General features: G+C 29.9%; 1 protein-coding gene across 3 annotated transcripts in view; it reads left to right on the forward strand.

Moving 5' to 3' along the window:
• LOC102679849 (probable G-protein coupled receptor B0563.6) overlaps nucleotides 1-19,147 on the forward strand; it is a 26,328-nt gene extending 7,181 nt beyond the window's left edge. For all 3 annotated transcript variants that reach the window (XM_006607937.2, XM_031510414.1, XM_006607935.2), the window contains exons 2-6: nucleotides 2,184-2,830; nucleotides 16,791-16,940; nucleotides 17,559-17,809; nucleotides 18,029-18,316; nucleotides 18,651-19,147. In XM_006607937.2, the coding sequence (XP_006608000.1) occupies nucleotides 2,554-2,830; nucleotides 16,791-16,940; nucleotides 17,559-17,809; nucleotides 18,029-18,316; nucleotides 18,651-18,917 (1,233 nt within the window). In that variant the 5' untranslated portion in view covers nucleotides 2,184-2,553 and the 3' untranslated portion in view covers nucleotides 18,918-19,147. The remainder of the gene's footprint in view (nucleotides 1-2,183; nucleotides 2,831-16,790; nucleotides 16,941-17,558; nucleotides 17,810-18,028; nucleotides 18,317-18,650) is intronic.
• The last annotated feature ends 2,154 nt before the right edge of the window (nucleotides 19,148-21,301 follow it).

Consider the following 21,301-nt stretch of genomic DNA (forward strand, 5'->3'; position numbering starts at 1 on the left):
CTAATCCAATACTTTTATTTTGCTATGTAGATATATAATATGGATTAATCAATGTTTAAATAAAAAAAAAAACAAAACAAAAGTTAATTGCTATCATTTTAAACAAAATTATATTAATTATCTTATCAAGAATTCAATTATTTCATCGGCAATTAACCCAATACTTTTATTTTGCTGCTATGTAGATATATCATATGGATTAATCAATGTTTAAATAAAAAAAAAACAAAACAAAAGTTAATTGCTATCATTTTCAACAAAATTATATTAATTATCTTATCAAGAATTCAATTATTTCATCGGCAATTAACCCAATACTTTTATTTTGCTGCTATGTAGATATATAATATGGATTAATCAATGTTTAAATAAAAAAAAAAAACAAAACAAAAGTTAATTCATCCACAAAAGGATACGGCTCGAAGAAAAGATTGAAAAGCAGCAAGTGTTTGTATTGGTGTAAAGAGAAAAGTGGTACAAGAGATGAGAATTTTTATGAAATCCGCAAAAGATGTAAAGTTACGCCTCCCTCTTTGCTTTTCATATTTTATCTCTTCAACTCTCCCGACCGCGATGATACTTTCTGCGCTCTGCTTCTTCGGACTCGTTTCTCGCGCAAAATCTTCACCGCGTGGAAAACTCGCTCGTAAACGTTCGTGTGAAATATTTTTGAAACGCGCGTCTCGCCACCATAAATTAAAATATGAAAATACACGTGTAAAACTCGATTCAACAACACGTAGAAATGTGTGCGAAATAAACAAATGTACATAGTAACTTTAGGTTTATCTAGGGAATTTTCTCGAGTAGTATAGCAAGACCTTATTTGCGCAAAAAGACACTATATAATCACGAAGTGGAGAGTGAATTGATTAGTATGAATTATATTTGAAAGTAAAATTGTCGAAAATTATTTTTATCTATAATGCCAATAAACTATAAATTATATCAGCTAAGATACCTGAACTATAGTATATTTATAAGTTATCAAGATACTTTGATCGATTTCTAGTAATAATATTTAAATTTGATCAAAGCGTATAAACTAATGAAAAACTATTAAACGTTTATTATTATCTTCTCATATAGTCGATATATTGAAAACTATAATTATGTGTTATAAAAACTGATATCTATAAATCAATTTTATAAATATCAAGATTTAATCCATTTATAGTGATACGATTTATATTAATAATAAATTATTTCTTATTACGTAGGAATATATATTTGAAAGTAAAATTGTCGAGAGTTAGCTTTCACTAATGAACATTAAATTGAGATTGAAAATTATTATGTGTTAGGATGTGAATACGAATATAATTGCTAAGAATTAATCTCGAAAAATTATATTTTAATGATGATTTATAGTTATATTTTTGGATAACCATTCTGAATGTAATTTTTGATAAATATTCTTTAGATTAACTTGTAAAAATTTTACAAGTTACTCAAATGGAGCAGCATAACTTTATATCTAAACTGCATTTCCATTCTCATTCCTTCAATTTGCCACGCACGTTGTGCATTCCACAATCGAGATATATCCTAGATTTTCTTACGGAAAACTTTGTTATTACAGAGAAACGTGAATTATATCCGTTTCCATCTGGCACTGCCACTTCTTCTTTCCTCGTTACCTCGATTCTCTTGCAGCAATGCGAAACTATAAATCTTTTATCGATATTTGCATAATTGTGATACAGTCAGTTACACACATGTACATTCAACTAAAAAAAATGTTATCAAAATAATAGTTATAAAAACAAGTTTTATAAGAATTTTTACGAATATACAAAGCATAATAAAGATGTTAATATATTCGTTATTTTTAGAAGATCAATTCTCAAGACCAAAACAAATTAGTTCTCACGAATATATTAATATTCTGTATGCAATACAGTTTTTTTTTATCAATTAAATATCAGTTCCAGAGATTAAAATCATTTCTTAAGTTTGCAATATTTTTTTTCTTTTTTAAAAATTTCTAATGGTACATCTAAAATATATAAAATATTCAGAATATTTTTAATATTCTCTTTCTATTATCTTGTTCTGAAAAATATTTTTCCAATGTTATACAGTTTTTTTTTTACACCTTACACAAATTTTTATTACAATCATAACGTAAGATAACACACGAAGATTTTTTTTCTGAATCGAAAAATATTCTTTGCTTTCAGGTGAGCACGAGAGAATTCGGTGGAGGATAGAAAATGGCGGCATACAAGTTATCCGGAAGGGCTCGTTCAGATTCCTCGGTGAAATAGAGAGGAACGAATTATCGTATCGTATCGATAAGCCTCGAAGGATAATCAAGCACGAGACGTGTCTTGACTTTTCGAGTGTCCAAGAAACCCGTAATGAACACCGGTTCATCGTTACACCTGTTGCATCGCAAACTACTTCCCCCGTGATCCCCTTCGCTCGAAATTCTTCGATCGATCGAAAGAAACATCAACAAATGGCGGACGAAAGTTAGGACGAAAGCTGACAGCTTAATTCATGGAACAAGCGATGCTCCAAGTTTCGATCCACGGAATGTAAGATGAAATGAACGATTTAATCGAACGATCTGGGGCAAGAGAGAGGAAAAGAGCGCGTGAGGGGGAGAGAGAGAACAAGATGATCGACGGAGTGAATGTGACAGAGACATGTCGTTTACAGGAAGATCTCCAAATGGAGGATCCTCGAATACCGTCGTTGAAACGAATCAGCTACGGCATTGTTCTGCCTACCATCTGTTGCTTTGGCATCGTTGGAAATATTTTAAATCTGATAGTCCTTACCAGGCGCAACATGCGAGGAACCGCTTACATCTACATGAGGGGTAAGTAGTAGAAAACAAAAAAAGAGGAAAGTAAATATAAAAAGATCTCTGATTTTTTTAATCAAGATTAAAAAGTTATTAACCTAATTTAAAAACAAAAAAATCTTGAAGCTAGGAATTAAATAAGTTTTTATTTGACGTCAATTGATTTGTGTTGATTTAAAGTTTAATTTCATCTCAAATCAAAATTAAATAAAAATTCATTTAATGACTCGCATTGGATTTCGACTATTTTTCTCGATGACCTATCAACCTATCAGTTATTTTGTAGCAATAAATCTGATTAAAACTATCATAATTGATCTAACTAAATAAATAATGTAGATCGTTTCGAAGAAAAATTTTAATTAATAATTTATTAATGAACAACATTATTCAGAATGATATCCTTGAAAATTAAAAAATTATATTAAGAAAATGACCAAGATCAAAGAATGGTACATCTTTTTTTAAATAATTACCAGAAAAGGAAATAGAATTACAGGATCTATATGAACGTTTCAAGAAATTATAATTTGTAAAAGGAGCGTAATTATCGTCAAAGCGGCGACGGTTGTAACTCTTAAAAGGAGAAGAAAAAAAAGAGAGGAAGAGAGAGATCGTTACTAAACCAGGGCGCAATATCTTGAAACAATTTTATTTTATGTTTACGTGATATTGGAAAAGTACGGTGATATTAATCTTGGTACGATGGACCATCTAAACAACTGTTAAAATCCACAATTTGCATTCTGTTAAAGGAAATTAAAGGAAAGATTGTAACTCTTACTGTTTATAATCGATAAAAGAAATGAGGTGAGAGATTTGCCAAATGGAACGGTGATTTTATTGTTTTGACATTCGGCCAAAGTAATAACGTCATGGTTAGGATAATTCTGAAATAGCTCTACACTATATTAAACTTTCGTTTCGCAATTGGCGTATATATTTAGCTTATCAGTTGCATGCAATGTTTGTGTCGTTACACTTCTTGTTAACATTTGTTTAACAAAATGTCTAATAAGATCTCTAAATATAATGTCGTTTTCTTAATGAATTTTTCTTTGTTAGATGTTAAAAAAATTGATCCTAATGGATTTGAAACCTAATGAAATCTAATCTATTTGAAAACTAATGGAATTTAATCTAATCTAACTTAATCTGATAAGTTTTGGGCATAGATGAATTGATAGTTTATGAGATATTTAATGTTATAAAATATCTGATTGAAATTTAAGCCAATAATAAATTATCTACGTCTTCTCTCTACAGTATTTTAGACATTCCATTACAGAATATAAAGAAAAAAAAATGTATTATAGTCTTGTGATTTCAAATATAAAAAGTATAAGTACAAAAATCCAACACTAAAAATAATTAAATATAATTAAAAGAGAAATTATTAAAATATATCATAAACTTTAAAATTCTTTTTCATATGAAATTTAAATAACTCTACAAAAATAATTTTTAACCTAATTAAATATCTCATAAACTGTTAATTATCTCTCCTTAAAATTGAATATATATCAATTATACTTGTAAATCGTTGCCTTCTTGCAAATCTTAACGAAAATTAATTTCAAATGTTTTTCCATTTCCCAAAAGATTGCCCTTAGTCGTTATATCGGATGTATCGGATCCACACTCATTTCCGGTGAGACAAAGTGGGTACATTAGGAGGAAATTACAGGGCAATTCAATTTCGGTAATTTCTATCACTATGTTTCTATTACTTTGTTCTCTCAACTCGATGCTCGAATACTGAATTCTATAGTTAGAAATGTGACACATTTATATAACAATTTCAATCAATAAAACAAATTATTGGAAGAGCTAATCAAACTAAATTTGCATTTCAATTCTTAGATGTTGATGAATCATTAATTTGTATTATGGAAAATCGAGTAAACATTCGCGAATTATCATGCAATAATTATACAGAATGAGGAATAGAACTCTGATTTTAATGATCTTGAAATATGTTGCCAAGATCATTATTCTGAAATTTTGATTTTCTAGATTACCAATATATATATATTCTAATGCTGTGTTTATTAAGATTTCTTTTTAAATTAAAATGGTATTTATGGTATTAGGAATATATATTGTAAGACAAAAATATTGAATTAACAAATGAATTAGCAAATACTATTTTCTTAATTTCGTTCCAAAACTGCACATACAAATTGACCAAAATAAAAGTTATTTCAGAAGCTATTGTTATAAGACAAGAGATATAAAATAATTGGTCGAAATATTTGTTTTAAATTATGATCCATGAAAACATATTTCAAGATCGAATTGAAATAATGTATTCAAATAATCAAACTCGAATATATCTTGAAAGCGAAAGAAACTTTTCTGCTTGCGCAAGATCGAGAAATTATCTTTCTTCTTTTGAAAATTACCGCAGAGTTTCGATCGAATCAAGTGAAATCGATCGAAGAAGAAGAAGAAGAAGCACCAATCAAACGCGATATCGATACCCACGGGAGCGAATTTTCCTCCATTTCCGGATGCAAAAAATTCCATCAAGGTTCCCCTCTTGATTGCTTTAAAAGAAGGAAATTAAGGGAAGAAAAAAGCCTCTAAGAGTATCCTCTTTAGATTTCGAAAAAAAAAAAGAAAATCTCAAAAATTTGTACTCGTTTTGTTACTTTCAGTTCTTCTGATAATTTATATTCACTATCCTTCGATTTCTCCTGGCTTCCAAGATTCGATAACGGTTAATGGGTGATCATCTTTGCTTTTTCCCTCGCTAAACGGTTATAACGCCCCTTGGTCTATTTATCATTTCTTTTTTCCTCTCGTTCGAATTCATTTTTCATATTTCGCCCCCTTTCATGAATTTTCTCTCTCTCTCTCTCTCTCTCTTTCCTTTTCATCCCTTGATCGATATCCTCCTCGTCTTTTCGGTGGTATATACATATAGATGATATTGAAGTTCGGTTCAGTCCTTAATTCCCTTAAGGGGACTACTAAACTTTGTTAATTGATTTGTCTGAAAATGAAATTAGCGAATTAATATTAATTTATACTCTGCCAATTCTGGTAAAGATTATGTATTTATCGATAATCCTTGATTATGGTTAATAAAAATCAAATAATTATTATAATATACATATATATTTCTTTGAATCAATTATATCCAATGATGAATTACAATTCTTTGCGAATTCTAATCGAAACATTTTAATCATACATCTAAAAAAAAAAGTGTAATTTAATTTTCCAATTATAAATTATTTATAAATCTTGCAATTGCAATTAATTACCACTTTTTAAATGATCTTGTAATCACAATATCCAAATATGCGTGGTTTACACGTGTAAATTTTAAACGATGCGAATCAGTTAAAGGGCAGAAGGGGGAGGGAGAGGAGGAGATGGTTGGCAAATGAGATGGAACCAGTAGGAAGCCACTAGGTGGTCGATCTATCGATATGCACAGGATGTAGAACAGGCTGTGGTGAGACCGAGGATCAGGATGGGGGTCGAACTAAAAGGACGTGCCTTTGAGCGTGGAAATATTGCGAATCCTGGGGTATTGGGGCGGAAGAATTTGTGCGTAAGGAAATGCAATTTGAGACGTGCTTGGAAACGGCGAAAGCTATGGTCCAATGTGACGTATACGTATAAAATGGTGTGTACATATCTATATATACATATATTCGAGTGTGACAAAGATACGTGACGCACGATTTCGATGAATCTTTATCTATACCACATTCCATTGAATTCTCACCACCAGAATCCTATTCGAATTTATTTAATCCGTCTTAAACAAATCATCACAATGTTTTGAATACGTCTCATTTTTAATCCAATTTCTTTCGACTGAAAATACACGAAATATTTTTAATTGGAAGTCAGTATATACTTACTATGAGCGACTCAAGCTTCGTTCACACGGACTATTTTGAAAATTACGATTGAAAAACGATGTGTGATTGTTTGTGGACGGTCAAAAAATTGATTAAAAAGTAATTTGAAATCAGAGTTTCAAAGGTAAAGGATAAAAGTAATCGATCTACTGCTACTTGTAAGTAGAGTATATAATAAAAAAAGCAACAATAAATGTTTCTTGCACGAAATTCATTTTGATATTAAGCTTGTGGTACGGTTTTTTTGTCGTCGATACGATCACTAAAAAGTGGTTACGTGAGTAATTGATTCTATCCAATGTTCTATACATGGGCGTTCAGAACAAAAATTCTAACCTCTTCTAAACTAATTGATTGAGGAAAACCTTATATCCTTTAATACATCTATTTTTTGAAGGTAATGTAATAATGCATCGACATGTAAAATATGTAATTCGTTAAAAAGGAATGAGATATCTTTACTTTTTATATAGAATAAAGATTTTTACCGATTTTTATTATTTCAATGAAAATGCATATTTAAAAAATATCTAATATTTTATCATTATTTATCTGTCTATATAATATACAATTAATACGAAATCAGGACGATAATATTTTTAAAATTCCTAGATATAAAAGGATTAAGATCGCTATTGTATTAAAATTAATTTCTAAAAATCACTTTGAAAAAATAACATAATCTACATATTTATATTCATGAATTAAAAACGCAATTCATAGATCATTATCGATCGATCAATGTTACACAATATTAAAAGTAACCGCAAAACATAAGTTCAAAAACTTTTGCCTAATGTAAACGCAGTTTGAGACATTTCAAACGACTCGACAGAAATAACTCATCCGCGTCAAAAAAACTTAAAATACAAAATGGAGATCACGATTCTCCGTGCGTGCGATCACACGAAATCTCTATTTTCCTTTTCGATCAGAAATTGTTAATCGCGTTTCAGCTTCGTTTTCCACGCTCTGATTTCCAAAAGGATCTCCTAAATTGATTCCTTTCTCATTTTGCGCGGACACCTGTATTTCGAAACGGGGGGATCGAATTAGGTGGATCACGGGACGCGTAGAGGAAAAGTTGTTCGCCCGTGCAACTTTCGCATCCATCGAAAGAGAATCGGAAAAAAAAGGGAAGAAAAAAAAAACTGGATCAGGTTTCAGATCTTATGCAAATTATACTACCTTCTGGATAATAATATAGGAATCGTGCAATTCACGATTTCGATTTTCCTCTTACATTTTGACTCCATATATGACGTAGTCGAGAGGATTCGATATTCGAGATGATATTGAAACGTTCGTGAAATGAAATTTGAAATCGATATGATGTGTGTTAAATGTTCTATCGTCTTAAATCACGAACGAATCGTTTGAATAATTTATTGAATACATATAATTATATTGTATTAATAATTAATACAATAATTTATTGAATTATCTGTCTTGATATGATATGCTCGTAAATTCAAAATGTTTCTTTTTTTCAAATTTTTAATGATTAGAGAACACTATTTTGAAATTTCAAGTCACCCTTACTTGTCTCTCATGGAAACAATTTTCCATATTTTCCGTATCTTGATTCGATTCGAGCTCTATTAATCAGAATCAGAATCAGAATCGGTGCATGTTTTAATAAAAAGAAGAAGAAGAAGAAAAAAAAGGAGGGATGAAATTCTCGTTAAAAACTCGAAAAAATTCTCGAGAATTCTTATATTAACTAGGTTCCAAGAAGTCTTCTAATCTGAGAGAAACGAAGGGCGCTAAGCTAGTTGAACTATACTTCTCCACTCACTACTTTGCAGTTTTTCCTTCTCTGGAATCCCATTAGATTCTTCCAGAAAATTGAGTACGTGTCCTTGCGATTCCGGCAAAAAAATCCTTGCTTCGACAAACTTTCTGCCTTGATATCCGTTTGAAGGTCGGTTCATCGATTGATTTCCTCGGTTTTTATCTCATACGAATCTTACACGTTATGATGAAATATTAATATTAATATTTTGTCTATTTTCTTTATTTCTTTATTTTATAAGATAAGATTGTCCATAAAATTTGATGAATGTTCTTGTTCTCTCCATATTATTCAAAGAACATGTATATGTATGTGTGTATTTATATATGTTGTATTGAGAGTTTAAAAAAATCTCAAATTTTCTTCAAGCATCGAAAAAATTAATTTATGCAACGTATAGAGTGATGATATTCCACATGCAAAGGATTAAATTTGTAGATAAATTTTGTAGATAAAAAGGAAACGAATGGTGGACCTTTAAAAAGTTTGATTTCCTTACGTGTGCAGAGATCTTTCGAATCGATAACTTTCGAATCCAACCATCGCCTCCTTCGAAACGAAAATACGGCGCCCGTTCGAGTGCGAAAATTGGTAAACATCCTTCTCAGGTTCAACCATTCCATCTTGCTCGATTCTCGTTCCCATCGGTCCACTGCGTTTAATGAAATTCAATATGGCGGCAAGTGGTATATCAGAGCATTACACCGTTACCGATAGATATTCATTCTGGGCTCATATTTTGTTTTGTTTTGATTATAAGAAAGCGATCTTATTCTCGATTATAAATGGATTCCATTAATCCCTTTATCGGGGAAAATTGAATTTTCAAACGCTTATCGGCGCCGCCTCGAAATAATCAGTTATATTCAAAATCGTTTATCTCGATAAATGTTTGTTTCCTTGTTTGTTCGAACGATTTATGTGTTAAGGCGAATTTACATTTGTACACTTTGGACGTGCATCATAGATGATTTATTTACAACGAAAATTGGAATATTCATTCAAATGATTACTTTAATATAATTGAATTCATTTCACTGTTTCTTTTTTTTTTTTTAAATATTAGTAAACGAAATAAAATAATAAAACGTTCGTGGTTGTATGATTTAATTGACAATCTTTAAGACCTCCGATTATTAATAATACAAATCAATAGAAAATATTTTATTCTATTTTATTATATATCGTTTTAAATGCAACATGGAAACAATAATCACTTCCTCATATTTTTCATTGCAAAAGGATCATTTAATAATATTCAACGAATATTTTCCCATAAAAAATATAATAAATCTATGCTCGGTGTATTATCCTCTCTCTCTCTTCTCACGCAAAGAAAATTTAGGCGACATTCACAAGCACCATCCTCGAGCATCTTGACAACATTACTATGGAAGGTAAAGGAAACGGAAGGGCGGAAGAATTTCGCCTGCGGCGAGAACGTGGTCCGGAAAAGCGAAACCGGTCGACGATGGAAGTTTGTTATGGGAACGAGCATTCTATTAAGAGAAAAGCAATGTTTCGCACGAGGCCGGAAGTCTCGAGGGTACTACAGAGTAAGACCAAGTCGGTAAATTTTATAAAAGAGTCCTACTATTTGCTCTTATTTTTTTGACAATGAATATAATTATTTCCAAATTCACGATCAACGTGTGTGATTTTATCGTCACCTATTAATTATATTAATTATTTGTTCATAGCAAGGATGAAGGATTTTAAAATTTTGTTAACGAATAAGTAGTTAATAATTTTTGGATCTCAAGATTCTTGGCTCATAATTAGGCAGAGATAGGATAGTCTTTAAGCAGATTCTGTTTCCCCCTCTTTTCTATCGATTAGGAAAACATTTCGAATTATTTCTGTTCCCAACAGATAAGATAAGTTTCGATGGTGTTTTGCAATAAAGAGGCCATCAAGTTGGCGAAAGTTTGTCGTATGATTCTGTTCGTGAATCGTGTCGAATATATGATTCCACCATTTTGGCCATTGCGATAGTTTGTGATAAAGTGGGTCAGTTGTTTCGTGGTAACGTTTTGTCATTGGTCTTGTGCGAAATGAATGAGAATATAAAAAAATTGATCAAAATTCGTCGACTACTCGTCTCGTATCAAATATTTTTTCAACACTTGATAATGAATTTTTCGAATATTCGATTTTCTAAATGATAAATTATATCATTATGATTGTTTTTCCAATCATATCATGTTCATTTCATCGATGGAAATGGATTTTAATGATTTAAATATGCCTTAGATAAAATTTGTTTTATTCTTTTAAATATCGTAATGTAATCATATGTAATATCATGATAATCACATTCTGTAAATTTTTTATAAATACACGAACATCCATCCATAGATTAGTTGTGATTTTGAAAAGATTGGCAAATTAATTTTATTTACATAGAAAATTGTATGATTTCCAACATTTATTTATTTCAACGTGCTCGCATCAATAATTAAGGCTATCTATCTTGTCTTTTATATGATTGACTTGTATTACTTATCCTGTCCGAATATATAATTGATAAGCTATTTAAAAAATTGAGAATCTATTCTACTTGGAAAATGATTGATCCATATTACTTAATTCTATTTAAACATATTGAAGATTTATCTTAATCGTATACACGCTTAATATTCTCATTAACTTTGCTTTAGAAATATTTGAGACAGACGCGTCGATAAAATAGATTTACAAGAGAGAGAGAGAGAGAGAGAACGTAGATAAGATCGTTAAGGCGGTCCAGACTGTTTTAACAGAATGCAATGAACGTTCATTGTGTGTACATTCATCTCTAAAAATAGAATATCATATTCACTTTACTTTAAAAATATCCAGAGAGACGCGTCGATACAGTAGATTTATAGAAATGAGAAAATCAAAGTGACGGATAGATGGAGAGAAAAAGAGAAAAACGTAGGTAAGATCGTTAAAACTAGTTCGGTTTAACAGAACGCAATGGATGTTCATTTAGGGCATCAAGCGGAATTTGCATGACATCGAGAGGGAAGAGGATAAGAAAGGACGTGGCGAGAAGAGTGAAAAGGATAAAAGGGGAGACGCCATTGCGTTTTCCTCGGTGGCTAAGTAGATTCAGTGGCCCCGATCTTAAGTTTCGTCCTCGGTATCTTAGAATAACGAGAAGAACGAACGCTCTCCTTTTTCTCGTGTTCACTTAGCTTTTTCGCCTTGTCTATTTCGTCTCTCGTGCTTTCTCCTCTGCTTTTACAAACTTCTGATCTTAACCAAGCTAAAAATCTTCAATTTTGCTGACGAGGATTTCATCTCTGACCGGAGCAGAGAAATAGAATTCGAAAATCAGAAAACTTCAAAATATTCAATTCAACATTGATCGAACATTCGATTTTAATTTTTTTAGAGGTAGATTTAGTGCAAATTTAGTTTAACAAAATAGTTTAAAAAATTAAAGTTGACTTTATGTAACCTCTAACTCTTACTTAGATATTTATAGAAGAATTATTAATAATGCATAATATGTCTTATAACTTCGTAAGAACTTTCTTATTCGTAACGCTCTTTCCTCGAAAGATACTTCACTGTATAAAAATATATATTTGCATAAAAATTCTCGATGACACTAGCGATTAGTTATGCTTAATTTAGCCTGGAATTCTCTATATCGTTAATTATTATCCATGTATTTTTTTTAACTTTCATACTTTGCTCTTCCTTCTGTTGCTTTTCGAGTTCTCTCCTTGGTTAATCAAATTCGAGTTTGATCACATTCGAAGCTCGTCATCGTATCAAGGATAAAAAGTCGAAAGATCAGGCAAACTTTCTTATTTCTTTAAAAAAAAGCTTAGATTATTGCTGTCAATAATATTTATAATAAATAATATGTGAATAAATACAAAATCAAATTGACAAAATGAATTATAAAAGAAGATGTTCACTTCAGTATTGTTTGGATTTCCATTTTTGGAATTTTGAAGGCGAGAGAAAATTTTCTTTCTTTCTTTCTTTCATTGTAAAACTGAATGAATGTTTTCTGTATTCTTTCTAACACTCGATTCTGTTTTCTAGGTAACATCCTTACGATCTGTTCTTTTATTTTCATAGCCTGAAAATTTCGCTTCCTGTCACGAGAAACTTCGTCCTCGTTCTTTTGAAAGACCGATCAAACTTAGGAACTTCTTTGTCTTTTACTTTCCATTCGATTCTTTTCTTTTTCGATGTTCAATCGATTGATTCCTGACAATCTTGGCAGAATAAATATAAAACGAGCAAGTATATTAAATTTCAGAAAAATTTCATATGCTATGTCTCTTCCAATAAAAAATGTGGATAAAAATTTTTGCTCCCAAAATTTCGATTTTGTATCAGGGAAATATAATCCGAGAGGAGGTGAAAATTGCGAATTTTTTTTTAGGAATTTCGAAAATATTTTCCCGAAAACCTCATTTAAATATTTGTAACATGAAAAAGCATGTCACGTTTATTCTCTACCCTGTCTGTGACATCAGCTCGACGACTGAGATTCTATGCATTATCAACATTCTTGCTGTATTAACGACCACTTTGCAAAAATTCTTTACAATATACGTAACCACGTTGGATATTATTCACCGAGAATTATGCGTGGGGAGGTGAAAAAACATCGTTTAATTTGCTTACATGGTTGGTCAGCATTCTAAAGCACCATAAATTTTTCACGTGTTCGCACTGCGATTCTATTATATTATACTATCACACATATACGAAGTACAAAATAAACCTAACATTCAATTTATTTTTTCATCTCTTATCTTGGAGGAATTAGAATTTTTTTACATTTTAGTGTCATTTTCAACGTTATAGATTCGGCTCAGAATGAGATTGCAATGTTAATGAACGTTGAAAGTGAAATTAAATGGAATATCTTGAAAACTTGTATAAAATACGTATTGCATTTTATATATGATTATATTTATATAAACTATTATGAAACAAGTAGTTGGAATAGTGAAACATTTTTGTAAAAAATATTTTTTTAATTACAAAAAAGTTAGGATTAAAAATAAACTTTTATTTTGATATTATTATTTTAAAATATTGTTACGCAAATTATTTATAATTTATTTGTGCATTTTATTAGATTTTTCACGTGTATTTATAATTTATTTTAGAATAAAAGTTCAATTAACATACCTTGTTTGTAATTACGCGCCAAGAACGAGTATAGACAAGGAGAAGAAATAGTGGAAGAAGGATAGAAATAATAAAAATTAGACAATCAGCGCCATCTTTAGAGTGCCGTAAATGAAACATATAGACAAGGAAAACAAATAATAGAAGAAAGATAGAGATAGTGTAAGAATTGGCTATCAACGCCATCTCTTGAATTTTTTGGAAGAAAAATGTTATTGACACTTAAAAGATGGCGTTAGTGTTCAATTTTTCTTAGTCTGGTTATTTATCTTACCTTGCTTTAAAAGAAATATAATCTTTATTCACGAATTTGCATCATAAAAATATATTGCATGATTGATCTTCTCTTATATCTAACATAGACTTATGCTAATAGGATAATTCTTACTTAATTTCTATTCTTTTCCCTATTATTTATTTTATCTATGTATATTTGTCTAAGATTTTCTAGATATATTTCTCTTATTATAAGAGATAAATATACAAAAGATAAATATCTTTAGAATTAAGAAAATTGTTAAAAAAACAATTTATAAAATTTATAAAATAACAACTGCAAATAAGTAAGTATGCAAATGATAAGTATTTCATAGATAAGTATATTTGTTCAAAGTTATTAACTTATACTCCTCGGTTGATCAAATGATTGATTTATACTACAAACGTGATTAAATAATATTCGATTATCTTTTGAATCCGAGATATTTGAACAAAAACAAACATTTTCAAAACATTTTTTTGCATCGATATTTATTAATTTAAAATAATTTAAAAGTTTTTCAATATGATATTGAATAAAACAATAAAAAATCCATAATCCAATATAATATAATGAATAATACATAGAATGTTAATCTATTCATGAATACATCTTCAAAGATCAATTCTAAAAATTAAAACAAATAAAATATTGATTGAAACTTATTTACCAAGTTATAATTGAAGTTGAGCATATTAGACGAAACGAGATAGAATGAGATAACTCTATCTTTGTCACACCTCTCTATCGCGCTTTATCTCCATCTCTTTTCATCTAACTAAAACTTAAATTACTTACAATTTAATAAATAAACCATTTTTATATACCAATTTTTATATTTATTTTGGTCTCCAAAGATATCTTATGAATATATTAACACTTTATACGCATTTTATACTTCAAATATTAATGTAACCATGTTAATGTAACCGAAGTAATTCAAGAAGTTTGTAAAAAAAAAAAAAAAAAAAATAAACTAAATTTTATCTTTAAACAAATTTGTATAATTATTTATATTAAAATTCTTTTTATTCGTTCAACTTTTTCCAAGATTAAATTCTGACTTAAGCTAGATGTGAAAGAAACTTGAAAGAATTTATTTTCTAAAAGTATAAAACTGAAGAATATACGATCAATTGTGAACTAAACAATTTACAACCTAAAAATTTGAATAAACAATCAATAAAGTAATTTTTTTTTATTTGATATACGAGGAGAAGAATCGAAAGTTTTATTTTTCGTTCCAAATAGAAAAACTTCCAAAGAAACTTGCAAGTAATAAACTTAATTCAAGTATCTATTTTATGATCTACCTAAAACTAAGACACAATACGATACCTTATGATGCCAATAAAGTTGTAGCTGCAGTCCAGTCTAGATGGACAAAACATCTAAAAGAAGTTTAACATAAATTTAAACTTTGTATGTACTAGTAAAGTTCAGTAGAAACTGACCTTAAAGTCACGTCTCTGCATAAAAGGTCAACCGTGCAATCATCCTATAGACGAAATTCGATGAAAATACTACCTTTAGAAATATCAAAAATAATTTTCTCGAATATTTCTTTAATATAATAATCAATAATATAGCAACATTTTTATACAATAATTTAATTTTAATTTTAATTTATTCCTAATTACAATCTTATCTTATACTGACTCGATAATGTTGAGAATGATACTGATTATAAAAATTAATCAAAAAAATTTTTTAAATTAATTTATTATTTATTTTTATTTATTGGTAAAATTTAATTGCTTGTACATAATGCAAAAAAAAAAGGGAAAAAATTCTTTTCTTAAATATATATGTATATGATTGTTTCGTTAAAATATACAATATAATTCTTTTAGAATGGAAATTTTTTAAACCTATCTTTTTGGTTTCAATACAACACGATCAATCTTTTTACATGGCCTAACAAACTTATAAAGAATATTATTCAATTAATGAGAAAATTTCTTAGATTTATAAAATATAAAAAAATCTATGAAATTCTATCATCAATTGAAGTATTTGTTAAACCAGATTCATATATTACGAATATTTCTATTTACTATTTTGATTGACATTTTTTTTTGTATCATAAGTTTGTTACAAATAACCGTGTTATAAGAAAGCTAATTGTATAAGAAAAATAAACAATTTTTTTATGAAGATGGTCTGATTTTGAGGGGACATAACTCGACCATTTGTGTAAGTAGGACAGCCTGCTTAAAGAAAGAGTGAGAAGATACAAATTTCGACTACAGCGCCACGTGGTTTGAAATCGAAGTGAATAGAAATCGCTGCAAATTCGAGCAAATTAGTCCTTATTGGAATTCGATAGCGATAAGTTTTCGTTAAACAGTTTAAAAATTATTGTATTTTTGTGATATCATAATGTTTCTGTCTTTTAATATTGTAGTGTTTCTAAAAATTTTTATAAAATTAATTTTGTTAAAATGTGGGATGTTTATTATTAACTTTTTTTTTTAACGAATAAATCATTTCTGTGATGATGAATTCTTTATATATGAAATACCCGCCATTTATTTCTTCTTGGATCGTCTCGATATCGGCATCAGATCCACGATTAATGTTTTATTTTTCCGCAAATTGGATTTTCCAATGAGAAAAAAAATTTCCACGAAGATTTGAATATCAATATTTATTTCAAAGTCAAATATTTTTTATCTAATAATGTGAATATCGAAATTCTGTAAAAAATTAATAAAATTTACTAAACTTTTACTCGCGTTATGCGATAAAAGCACAAGTAATTTAATATTGAACATAAAATGTGTTGGATATTAAAGTGACTATATCTACATGTAGGTTATGTGACATTTTATGTTCATATCTTGTTTTATGAAAATTTTAGTTAATAAAAAAGTAATTCTCTTGCAGGTTACTCGGCAGCAGCGCTGCTCGCGCTTCTTTTCTGTATCCCTTTTGACATGAGGGTTCTTATCCATAAAGAGACAGGCAGATGGAGCAGTTGGATACAAGCTTTCTATCACACTCACCTCGAGCTCTTCTTGGGGAATGGTTGTTTGGGTAAGATGATTTTTGAAATATTCTATTTCATTAATTAAATTTTTCAATTTTATTTTCTTCTTTCCATTTCCAATCATAGACAATAGAATACGTGAAGGATTCAAAAAGTTTTGCAGTTATCTGATAATACTAAATCTTACTTTGTACATATTTACATATGTGCTTCTGGATAGCACATCCTATGACTGTCAATGTTTCTTGATAATAAAAAGATAAAATACTTTTTACTTATGTACAACTAAATTCAAAGAAATATACCTCTTTTTAATGACAATAAATCAAATTCGACTTTACAAGGAAAAGTACTTATGATATTTTTTCATTCTTATAGTAGAATATGATAGTTTGATCTGATTTAACCTGTATAATGATATTTTATTAAATAAAGTTACACTTGTAACTTAATTATTTTGATTATTATATATATGTATATATATATGCATATTTGAAAGTAAATTTTTCAAGTGCATATAAATCACGAGCATTGAATATAAGATTAGAAATACACAGAGCTTCTACTACATCAAAAAAGAGAAAAAATTATTAAATATCAGTAAACTTCTAATGGAAGAATTATATTATACAAGAATATATATACAGAAAGGATACTTTTTCCAGGAGTTGGAGTTATGATGCTGCTAGCTTTGACAGTGGAACGTTACGTTAGCGTTTGTCGGCCTGGACAGCACACTCGTCCACTCTGTGGCCCTCCGCATTTAACCGTGGCGCTTATTCCCCTCGCCACGTTCCTAGTTTATCTGCCAAATGTGTTCCGGGAAGAAGTAGCGACTTGCCTCCCAGCGCTTGGTGAACCTATTATTTATCAGAAGAGGGAGAATCACTTCTATCTCGACTCGTTGTTTTATCAAGTAATCAAAACCAAATCAATGTTATTTCGAATTGAAAATCTTGGAGAAAGATGAGGCAGATTCATTTTTTGATTTATTACGTGTATAATTATATTACAATGATATAATATATATATTGAATGTATTAATTTGAACTCGATATAAATGAATCTATCACTCTTTCACGAGATCCTCAATTTCTTTCAGAATTTTAAAATTTTCGACTCTTTTTCTACGTAGGTGTACAAAGTGGTATTGGAAATCGTTTTCAAAGTAGCACCAACGATACTCTTGGCTGGTTTCAATTTTCGAATAATGGTAGTTTATCGACGATCCTGCGAACGTCGTCGACGGATGACACTGTCCAGGACGACGAGCAACGATGAAGATTCGAGAACGTTCGCGGAAGAAAAAAGGCTCGTGCTTCTTTTAGGGAGTACCAGTATCTTGTTCCTCGTCTGTGTTAGCCCTATGGTAATTCTGAATGTTACATTGAGGGAAAGCAATCTCAGCCACTATCCTTACCAGGTAATTGTCTCAAGTATCATTCTCCCCTTCTTAATTGAAATATTCTATCTAACATTTATTTAATTTTTCAAAATACTTATATTATACTCTTATGATTATTATTTTTTATTAAGACGCAAAATACGATTACGCAATAAAATTATAATATAAAATTAATCCACAAAATAAAATTGCTAGAAGAAACAAAATAAAATAGAATATCATTAATCACTTAATAATTATTGGAGCATCAACTCTTAAAACTTCTTCAGTTAAAGATAACAAATCTATTCATGATGCCTTCTAATCTATTCATTAAGAAACCGATTACTTTTATCTCGATCCCGTCTTACAGGTGTTTCGCGCTCTGGCCAATTTGTTAGAGGTAACGAATTATTCGATCACATTCTACATTTACTGCCTGTTCTCGGAAGATTTCCGAAACACCTTGATCCGCACTCTGCAGTGGCCTTGGAGGAAGAGCAACCAGGGAGGAAGAGGACTTCCGATGAAGCGTTCCTCCGTGGCCAAGCCGACAACCACCATTACCACCACCACCACCACCACACCACCGACCACCGCTGTTGCGACTCCTGGTCATTTAGCGCGCGCCAGCGTTTAAGTCCATTTTCCCCCTCCCCAATCGAGATCCTACGAAAATCCGCGAACATAACCGAATTCGGCCGATCGTAAATTTCGAATGCGGTACGTGTAATCTGATCCCAATTCACCGAACAGGGGAGAGTTGCATAATGCGTACCGATCTTCTAAATCGTATCTCTGCTTTTATGTGGCCGGATGTGGTGCCCTCTGGAGCACTCTGTATATATTAACTAGTGATACCAAATGTAAGAAGGAATTAGTCGATTAAATTAAATGATAATTATAATTTAATGGACACTTATTGAGGGGGGAAAGAAAGGTAAGACTGATGTGCAATTTTTATCGATTGTGTATAATGATTATTAACATTGTAAAATGCGGTTCATTATGATCTCCTTATAATCAATTTTTTTTTTTTTTTTTTTTTAGGTAAGTTAAGCTAAGTTGAATTAAGTTAGGTTTTCCTAAATCGTACTATTAGAAACGAAGATTTTAAAAAAAAAAAAAAATTGATTATAAGGGGCACATAATAAAACGCATTTTAAAATTTTAAAATGCGTTTTATTATGTGCCCCTTATAATCAATTTTTTTTTTTTTTTTTTTTTAGGTAAGTTAAGCTAAGTTGAATTAAGTTAGGTTTTCCTAAATCGTACTATTAGTAACGAAGATTATATAAAAGATATGATGGTTTCATAAAATTTGTATACCAAAGAAAAAAAAAAATAAGGAAACCAAAATCTATGCATGCTAAATGTAATGAAATAAATAAGTAAATAAATAAATGAGGTACGATTTAGGATACCAATTGCATAAATCGTACTTTTTGAATATTTTTAGAAAATATAGTATATCAAATAGATAAATTACCGCGAAATGATTAATTATATTATGAAAATAGATATTATTTTTCATTGTTCTCATTTAAAGAAAAATCTCTTGGCAATACTTTGTGAATTGATATTGATATTAGCAACTTTCCCCTGTCCTAAATTTTATAATGTGATATATCGGTTGAAATACTGTAAAATATTGAATATTGCAGAGTGATTTTGTTGCCAATGAATACCACGATGAATAGAATAATTCTATTGGCGACTAAATTCAACTGCTCGATAATTTCGTTTTTATACAAAGTGTCTCCGAAATTGATCAAGATTTAACTGATGGATTTTAGTAACTTGATTTTAGTAACTTTTTTCTTTGCGCTAATTTTTATCTCGGTTTTGTTAACGAGTTATTAATGAAAAATATTGGCTAATCACAGAGCGCGTACCGCGTTATAGTGATAGTGTTGGATATGTACTGTCAGCGAGTCGCCGAACTTGAACAAACAATTGAAACACGTGTCATTAATGAGTTGTAAGAATATTTTATAATATAGTTATTATCGTTCTTATTTTGATATACTCTTATATTTTCTAAAAATAGCACGTGTTTTGTAACTTTTTTTATCAGTACATGTATATTTACCGCTATTTGTTACAGAATTTGTTATGCAATCGTAATAAAAATAATTAAATACTTGAAAGTTAAAAAAAAAATATTTTATTAAATTAACACATAATTCGAAATACACGTCTGTTTATATAACTGCTCTTAATGAATTGAATCGAATAGTATAAATAAACGAAATCCTTTAATTGATATTAAATTATTTTGATCGTTAACCATTCGTTTTACATTTGATTTGAAGTTAACCTTTTATATTTAATTTCGTGAAATTCGTTCACGTATTTTTAATATAAAAATATTTCTATAAAAAATGCAAAAAGTGTTATTTCATCTCATTATTCTAGAGTTGTTTTAATAAAAGAAATACATTTTTTTATTTTCTATAAAAAATTCCAATTTTACTTTTTTTCACGCCACGATATTATTAACTCGTTAAACACGGTTAAATATCTTTCTTCATAATTGGATCGTATATCTGTAACGTTCACGAACATTGCAAACATTTATCACCGCATGGCAATGGCGATACTGCGTTTCAGTCCATTGACACGAATATTATGCCCTGCGCATTGGCAAATATTGCTACGTTTCACACGGTATGGAAACCGACCAACGACAATATTTGTCGGAATATTTCTTCGATCGATGCTTTATCATCAACGAGATTTCGCCGATTTCCACTGTGATGCAATTGTGCGACGAAAAATCGTAAACATGCCCCTACGGATGGTGTGTGGGCGGTTTTATAATTCGTCATGAGGGGGTGGCTTGGATTGGAACTGAGAGCGGGAGAGTTATTGCGTGGGTCGTGATCTGCCGGCTTCGATGACGCATGACGACCGATTCCAATTGGATCGTTCCATTCGATCCTATTTTTAAGACATTTCGCGAACATTTCTCTAACTCAGGGAAATTAAGACGAGATTTGTCATCCAAATGTTTTTTTTTTT

This window comes from Apis dorsata, unplaced genomic scaffold, assembly GCF_000469605.1.
Source record: "Apis dorsata unplaced genomic scaffold, Apis dorsata 1.3 scaffold_25, whole genome shotgun sequence".
Lineage (NCBI taxonomy): Eukaryota > Metazoa > Arthropoda > Insecta > Hymenoptera > Apidae > Apis > Apis dorsata.